This window comes from Perca flavescens, chromosome 10 (assembly GCF_004354835.1).
Source record: "Perca flavescens isolate YP-PL-M2 chromosome 10, PFLA_1.0, whole genome shotgun sequence".
NCBI classification, from domain to species: domain Eukaryota; kingdom Metazoa; phylum Chordata; class Actinopteri; order Perciformes; family Percidae; genus Perca; species Perca flavescens.
In genome coordinates, this window is record NC_041340.1 from 31,804,941 (window position 1) to 31,814,173 (window position 9,233).

The following is a 9,233-nucleotide window of genomic DNA, read 5'->3' on the forward strand; positions in this document are numbered from 1 at the left end:
GTGACAGTCCTCATTTCCCTGCACCGGAGTCGCTTCTAGTTTGTAAAGCTGGGCCCCACATGAGTGTATGTCTCTGCAACACCAGCCATGCATGTACAGTGAGCTGAGAAACTTCACCAGTGGAGCTGATGATAACCCAAGCCTTCAGAGGAACTGCGCTGAAGCGCTGTGAGTGCATGACTGGTTTCACGACAGAACTGTAATCAATGACAAATCATGTGAACAAATGAATAAAAGACGAGTAACAGCAGCATGCACACATGCCTAAAGGATCGTCTTTTTATTCAGGGTAACCTGTAAAATCATGTCTTCATCCATTTCTACTCCACATGACCAAATACTCAATATATTTTTCACTGCAAGTTGAAAGATTAATGTTTTTTCAACAAGGTTGGTTATATTATTATATTATAGCAAATCTTTATTAATAATGCGACTGATCAAACCTATGACACATAATCACAGAGCTGAATGTTTTTGGTATTTTGTTTGGTTTGAAGCTACAGCTAGTAACTTAAAAAATAAGTTACTAAAAAACATAACTAAAAAATTACTTTTTGTCATATTTACTTAAACTGTCACTATATCCTGAAAGTGCTGCATGAATCCGATCATCTGAAAAAAATAAATCACATTCCACTGCCTCCTCCTGGTGTTTCTAATGGCATAAGGAAAACAACCAATCAGAGCCGAGGGGTCTCTAAAGCAGCGTCAATGCTTATTGTTTATTGAAATTGTTAAGAGAATAATCCCTTGAGATGAAGCATCTCATTTTCGAGGGGGTCCTCAAGACATAAGACAAGGACAATACAGCACATGTACATTCACGCTCGCTAGAGCTCTCATTCCATCTCGCCCACCCCACCCGCCCCACCGACTCCTTATTGAAAACAAGTTTGTGTATAATACATATTGCCATATATTCATACGCACACCTGCACCCACACTCGCATGTATACACATAAATAAAAAAGGACAAAAAGTATCCCAACTATTTGGATATATATAAAAGAAAAGTCCATTTATGCTTGAGGAAAACATTTACAGCAACAGTTTGCATACACTTAAGTAAAGACCGATGTTTTGAAGGAGTGCAAAGAAGTGAGAGATCTTAGAGACCCAGGCAGGCTATTCCAGTCTGAAGGAGCTTTAAATTTAAAGGTATGTCTACCAATCTCTTTATAGATGTTTGGCACAGTGAAGAAGGGATATTCAGTGTGTCTCAATCTATAGCTGGGTCTGTATGGAAGTAAATATTCCTTCAGGTAAGGAGGATAATCAGAGTACACACATTTAAAAATAACCTGGTACCAGTGATACTGGCTTTTGGTGATAATAAGTTCAGTGAGTCATACGTTACACAGTGATGAGTAGTAAAAGGACATCTCAGCACAAATCTGCATATATTATTGAAAGCAACATTTAATGGTTTAAGATTTGATTCTGATGTGTTTTGATAAACAACATCTGCATAGTCTAATATAGGAAATATTAACTGTGACACAATTCTTAACCTAATCACTTGAGTGAAACAGTTAATAGAGCGATACAACATTCGTAAATTACAGTTGATCTTTTTTACAACAGAATTTATATGATACCTAAAGGAGAGTTTTGAATCAAGCCAAAGGCCCAGATATTTAAGTTCATCAACTTGTACAAGTGAGGTATCATCTACAATCAAATGTGAGTGAAAGGTTGTTATCTTGATTCAATGTAGCTGATCTGGTGGGAAACAGTATGCTATATGACTTTCTTATTCAGTAGAAGGTGGTTGGATTGGAACCAAAGTTGAATAGCATTAAAGTTAGATTGCAGTGAGGATTGAATCTTAGAGACAGACACATTAGATGTGTAGATCACTGTGTCAGCTGCATATAGATGAATATTACAGTCTGAGCATATTTGAGGAAGATCATTGATAATAAGGAAAATAGGAGAGGCCCTAAGAAAGAGCCTTGAGTGACACCTTTCTCCATTATTAAGGGCTGTGATACACAACCATAAAAAGAGACACGCTGACTTAATTTGATTTTGGTAGCAATGCTTTTAGTAGAATTACTGAGTAAAGAATTAAGTATTTTAGTATTTTTAAGTTATTAGACAGGGAATTTTTATAATAATTTGATTTAGCATTTCTTGTTTTAGTTGTGCACGGATTTCTTAAATGTTTATATTTATCCCCGTCTGCTGAGTCCTTTGACTGTCGGTACTTTTCCCATGACTTCTCTTTGTTTAAAAATATGTATTAAATCAGCATCAATCCAAGGTAAATGTCGGCCCTTGACCCTTACTGATAATCCAAGGGGCATGTTTGTCAATTACTTTAAGAACTTCAGTGTAGAAAAAGTTCCGTGCATCTTCAACAAAGAGTATGAGGTGAAGCCTATTCCAATTTATATCTGATAAATCTTGGATGAAAAACTCAGTGTTAAGATGTTTACTCTGCCTTACCCTGATTACCTTGGGTGGTAGGCGAGGTAATCTTATTTTCCATACACAGAAACCCATGGAATGATCACTAAAGCAATCGGGTAGAACACCAGATTCAATGATTCTGTCAGAGTGGGTGACCAGAATCCAGTCTAATAGAGATTTGGATCTGTGGTCAACCCGAGTGGGTTATCTGATTAGTTGAGTTAGGTTTAGGCTTTCAAAGAAATGTCTGTCGTTAAGAGATGAACGATCTAACCAGTTAATGTTCACCAGTTAAGTCACCAAGAATAATAATTTCGTTTGAGCTACCAATAGATTTAATAGTAGTACCTATGCAGTGTATTTACTCTGTAGGGGAGCTTGGGGGTCTGTAGATGTTCCCTACACTCTAAAAAGTGTATCTCAGCAGTAGTTGAAGTAGTGTAAAGTTCTGAGTGAGTTTCATTCAGATTTTTGCTTTAGTGGAGGCAATCTACATTTGTGGAGTATTTCAACTTGGAATTACATATTGTTCCCTCAGCACACATGTAACTTGCTATTGTCATTTGAGTGAACCTGCATCAATTAGATTTTTCGTGACGCTGTGCGTCTGACGTCATGACGTCTCCGCCTTCTCCAGAACTTTCTACCTGCACTTGAACCGCCATTTTCTCGGCTCAGACAACTGGGAAGAAGATAGCTAGATACTGAATTACCACTGTCTCCATCGTTTTTGAAGGTAAGTCAGAGGTAAAACCAATAATTTCATATTTAAGATAGAAAATTGTCCAACTGTGTTGTGAAAAGTAGAGTCGGGTAGCATCCGCCGCTAGCATCCGGGACAGCTAGTGGGGCTAGCAACTAGCTAGCTATCCTACTCTGCTGCATGGGGCTTCACCAGTAGTTTGCGGGCGGGACTCTGTTGGATTAATACCGTAACGTTAGTTTACAGTTGTGTATCCATGCAGTGTATTGGTGTTGGCTTAGTGTTAGTTATTTATTAGCATTAGCCCATTATCCCAAAAAGCTGGGTCGCGGTTCTCTTCAGACTTCCCTTGGGCGCGCATTTTATACACAGTATTGGTTCACATGCCTGTCGGCGCGCTCACTTCATGCGGTCACGGCCATGAGTGATGTGGAAGGTAATGTTAATTATGCTTAAACTGTGGAGCTCCGGGAATCGTGAATTTGCTACCACATGCGTCGTTTTCAATGTACTTGAAGTTAAGAGGGAAAGGAGATACACGCACGCATCGGCTGTGGGAGAGGGAGTAGATGGTGTGCGGTGCCTCGGTGGCAGGGCTGCCTTCGTATTTACGCTAGATATTATCGAGGCAGTGGTGTTAAATGTTTACTGTGTGAGGAGTTGTCTGCTGTCTTCTCTGTCCTAAATCCGTTACAGGTGCAAAACCCCACTGCACACGTCTCGCGTCGCACGCCGCCGCCATTTAGTCCGTCCTGTATGCAACTTAAGACTCTACTGGGAGCGTTTCAGAAGCGAGGGTTTAGCCCGCCAAACTTTTACGTTTACTTGCTCAGATTTGGCCATTTTCACGTTAGTATGTTCTTCTAAACAACGACCAGCAGTTTGCTCGGGGTATTTTATTTTGAAAATCCACCGGATTCTCTTAGCGGTTTCTGTGCCTGGCTTTCACCCGCTGGAGGTGCTCTGTGTAAATTGACGCGTGCTGCTCGCGTATTAAACTCGTACACAAATAAAAATAAACACTGGAATGAAAATGTCCTTTTCTTTAATATTAATTAATTCCTAGTTTTTCTTTTTTTTTTTCATGACTGGCGGTGGTTACTTCAAGCCAGGATACAACTCATTTGGACTACCAAAGGTAAGTTGTAAATCTCTTAAAATCTAATTAAAGAGGGCTGATTACATTTGATGAATGGATTTTGTGTTTAAGTGATTCGCTTTGCGTTGGGTGATGTGGCAAAACATCACATCACAATCTTAATCATGATATCCAAAAGCTGAGATGACATCTAGTCTGATATATTGTAATATTGCCCAACCCTACTCTGCGTTTTTCCAAAATTATTTATATATACGCTCAGTAAAGCGCATCTCTGTGTTTCTCCAGTGTTGTGCTTCATGTGGAGATGCAAGGACTGTGGGACGGCATTAACAAAAAAGATCTGAACTGCTCAAGCACTACAAACTGATTCATAGGCATTACGGACGGGGCCACTCATATCCATGCACTTATTTAAATTGTGCATGTAGGTTCAAGACTTGGAATGCTCTACTGAGTCATCTATCAAGAAATCACCCTGCCCAACAAGCAGTCACCAAAGCTGTGTCCACATTCACATGCTCTATTTGTGGCCATAATCAACTCTCCACAGAAAGGGAATATTTTCAACATATCTATCAGCATCTTAAAAATAAGGAGACTGTAACATGTGTGTTCCAAAACTGTGAATATAAAACCAATGTCTATGAGAACTTCAAAAGTCATAAATACAGAAAACACTCTGGTACAGTGAACACCTTCAAGCCTGGGATAAGTTCTGTTGAAGAATCTTGTGCCAGTGTTGCCAGTGATATTTCAGATGGGGAAATTATAGAGAGTAATGTAAATTTAAATTCTGCTTTTGACAATGGGGATTATGATAACTTGGAGAAGGATATTGAACTTAAAATTGCTTCAGTGGTCCTTAAGTTGGAACACATCTTCCTTGTGTCTCATGCAGCTGTAGATGAGCTTTTGCAGGAGTTAAACTATTTGATTGGTTCTCTTTCTCTGCCGATTACCCAAAAGACTATTCAACAAGTATTACAAGACAATGGATGCCAATTTGACCAGTCAGTTGTTGAAAAGCTAGCCAGTGTACTCTGTGAGGCAAACCCTGTAAAAAAAGCAATTGGAGATAAAGGTCCACTTTCCAGCGCTTGGAGGCGAAAAGCTTACTATAAGAGCCACTTTAATGTAGTGGAACCAGTGGAATATATACTTGACCAAAAGAATCATAAGTCATTCCAATATATTTCAATTTTAAAGTCTTTGCAGCATATTCTTGACTGCCAGACAATCTTGGATCAGGCTGTTAATTTGAATACTGTAGATAATCAGCCTCAGAAAACTTGCGTGGACTTATACAAAACTATCTTTGATGGTGCATTCTTCAATGAAAATGGACTGTTGTCTAAGCAGGAAAGCATTTCATTGATATTATACATTGATGAATTTGAAATATGTAATCCCCTTGGTACATCCAGGAGGAAGCATAAAATTTGTGGTTTGTACTGGATTCTGGGTAATTTGCCACCAGGCTGTAATTCTGCTTTATCCTCCATCTATTTGGCTGCTTTAATCAAAAGTAATGATCTGAAGTGCTATGGGTATCACAAAGTGTTAAAACCTTTAATTAATGATCTTGTAATTTTGGAACAGAGTGGGATATTTCTGACAAAGTTGGGCAGAACAGTAAAAGGCACAGTGCAGTGTGCGGTCGCTGACAACCTTGGTGCACACAGTATTGCTGGATTTGTTGAAAATTTCTCAGGGACATACATATGTAGATTTTGCACAGCAACAAGATCAGAGTTCCAGACTGAAGAAGTCAGAAGTAAAGTCTTTACTTTAAGAACAAAAGACATTCATGCAGATCATTTACGAATCCTTGAGGAAAACAAATTGCCCAGTTATTATGGTGTGAAATCAAAGTGTATTTTGTCAGAGCACCTCTCATATTTTGATGTTACCACTGGGTTTCCACCAGACATTGTACATGATCTTTTTTTTGAAGGAATTGTTCCTTTTGAACTTGCACTTTGCCTCAGTTTGTTAATCAAAAAAAGTATTTCACATTATGTACATTGAATGAAGCCATATCATCTTTCAACTTTAAGTGGGCTGACAAAACAAATCGACCTCATCCTGTGGCTCTCAGTTTTGCATCCAAAAAAAAACTGTTGGGGAAATGCACATGAGAACTGGAGTCTAATCAGATTTTTGCCTTTGTTCATTGGGCAAAGTGTTCCATGTGAGGAGCCTGCTTGGCAGATCTTAACAGACCTGAAGGACATTGTTGATCTCGTTGTCTGTCCTGTTCATACAGAGGACTCCATTGCATATCTTGGTTTTAAAATCTCTGAGCACAGAATTAGGTTTCAAGAGGTTTTCCCAGACTGTGATCTTAAACCAAAGCACCATTTCTTGGAACATTATCCATACTTGATCCGTAAGTTTGGGCCACTAGTTGCCCTATGGACTATGCGTTTTGAAGCAAAGCATAGCTTTTTTAAAAGAGTTGCGAGGAATATCAGATGCTTCAAAAATGTTCTTCTTTCCCTTTCACAAAGACATCAGTATCAGATTGCGCATCATTTGCATGCAAGTAGCTTTACCAAACCCCCACTGGAAGTAACCCATGTTTCCACTGTTCACATTGATGTTCTTAACAAGGACATCTCAGATGCACTGAGACAGAAGTCTCCAGATATGGACAATGTGTGCTTGGCTAAAAGTGTAGCATATAATGGACTACACTACAAGTGTGGGATGATCTTGATCCATGGCTCACTGGGAGGACTGCCAGAGTTTGGCGAAATCATCCAAATGGTGATACTGCAGGACAAACTAATCTTCATTGTGAAAAAGCTTAGTGGATGGTATATGGATCACTACAGAGCTTATGATCTCAAAACATCACCAAGCAAGGAAGTGGAACTTGTTGAGCCACAAGAACTACATGATACCTACCCACTGGCAGACTACAAAATTAGAGGGCTGCGTCTTGTCACTTTGAAAAGATATGTCCATGTTTAAAGGGTGAGGCCTCTGAATGTGATAAGTTATTTTAAGTGGGAAAACAAAAGCCAGACTCATACAATACTATTGTGTTCTCAAAACATTTATTTTATACTATAAGCCAAATTGGTGTGATGTCATTGGCAGCTAATCGGTTAATACCAAATAGTTGCAGCTCTGGGGTAGGCATTATGTTATGTAGGCATATATCATTTTTTTTTTTTTTTTTTTTTTTTAATGTAAGTTTCTGGATTCCAGTCAGTGAATGCTTATCCTCTGCTCTTTCTCTTTGCCTTCTCTCTGCTCCTCCTCATTGTCTCCTCTCTTCTCCTCCACCTCTCTTCTTCTCCTCCCCTCTCTCTCGTCTCCTCTTCTCCTCCTCCCCTCTCATTCTCTTTTCCTTCTTTCTTCTCCTCTTCTTCTCCCCTCTTTGCCTTCTCTCTTCTCGTCTCTTCTCCTCCTTGTTGTCCCCCCCCCCTCTTCTCCACCTCACCTCCTTCTCCTCCCATCTCCTCTTTTTGCCTTCTCTATTCTCCTTGTCTCATTCTTCTTCTCCTCCCCTTTCTTCCTCTTTGCCTTCTCTCTTCTCCTCTAGTTTGACAGTAAATTCTCCTAATCGGAAATAAGTCAGTGGTACCCCAGAGGGGATTTGCTTCACATGTTGATCCTTACTAACTTGTGCTCTCTTTTCAGACCACCATGGCTGGTTCAACACCTGCAAGACTGAAGATGATTTTAGGGGAGAACAACATTGAAAAACTGACTCTTCCAAATGGCATCCCAGAGTCACTAGATGACCTTCTCAGCACGATAAAGACTACCTTTGGGTTAAAGGGTAACCTCAGACTGCAATACATGGACCGAGATTTTGGCAACGACTTCTTCAATCTGAGTTCTACCACTGAACTTCAGGATTTGGGGACAATCAAGGTGATCCACCAGCAAACAAATCCACCTTTGATCAGTGACACTCAGTCCACTTCATCTCTCTCTCTTTCATTTGAGTCTGATGACAGTGCTTCGTTGGCATCAAATGACACAATTATCCTCTCATCCCCTGAGTCTGTGTCATCGCGAACACAACAGTGGCCAGCGGATTTTGCAATTCCCCAATTTTCCTATGACACGGAGTTACAGCTAGAGAAGGGGAATACTGAGTACCGTGTGAGCCAGAAAATGTTGACTGTCAGCTCCCGAATGCTGTCTGATATCCTGAAAAGAGTAGCAGAAGAAATTTACCGTTACAAGGCCTACCCAGAGGAAGCACATTTCTGCGCAGCTGCAGAGGCCCTAATCAAAAAGCACCCGTGTTTAAAAGAACCTGGATCATTCAATGGCAGCTACGGTTGGAAACAGCGACTGAAGTACAAAATGGGAAACTACAGGACTCAGCTCAAATTACAGGGGTGTCCAGAGCTGTGTGTAAACTCCTGAAATCTAAAGCTACTGCAGATGCTTTGCCTGCTAAAAAAAGTGAAGAAGCCAAAAACGGTTGAAGCCAACTTTTATCCATCCTTTCCTATTGGTGAGACTTTGGACAGCCTGGAAAAAGTGAGACTAGAACTTCTGACAGAGATCGGGATAAGGAACAACGAAAGGGTCATCATGAGACAAAATGGCTAACACGTTTGCCTACAGGCGACATGAGGTGGTAAACCAAGAACCAAGCATTCAGGATTTCAAGGACAGATGGCCTGCACTCTTCACACAGAAGGAGGCAAGTATGGAACTGAAGTGATCAAAGTCTTTTTATGCTTCAGGATTTATTTCAGTGAGCTTTCATGAATTGGTCATAACTTGATGTGGTTGAGATTGTATAACACTGAACTTAAAGGCATTTACATTTTTAATTTCCACATGTTATACTTTTTGGGGTATTGATATTTTGGCAGGTATGCTTCAAGGGTTACTTGCGTGTTTATACAGGATTTTTTTTTAGGTTAATACAGAATTCCAGAGGCTCATGGCTGTTCCTCTTGAAGACAAGTTCATGGCCCAGTTAGACATGCACTCAAGTCAGCTGATCAAAGTTATCCGTGCCAAAGGAGGAGC

The 9,233-nt window shown here is 40.0% G+C and overlaps 1 protein-coding gene across 1 annotated transcript; it reads left to right on the plus strand.

Moving 5' to 3' along the window:
- The first annotated feature begins 3,523 nt into the window (after positions 1 to 3,523).
- On the plus strand, positions 3,524 to 8,615 carry LOC114562459 (uncharacterized). Its single transcript, XM_028588831.1, has 3 exons — positions 3,524 to 3,557; positions 4,234 to 4,259; positions 7,875 to 8,615. The coding sequence occupies exons 1-3, from the start codon at positions 3,542 to 3,544 to the stop codon at positions 8,613 to 8,615; spliced, it is 783 nt and encodes a 260-aa protein (XP_028444632.1). The 5' UTR covers positions 3,524 to 3,541.
- Positions 8,616 to 9,233: the final 618 nt, after the last annotated feature.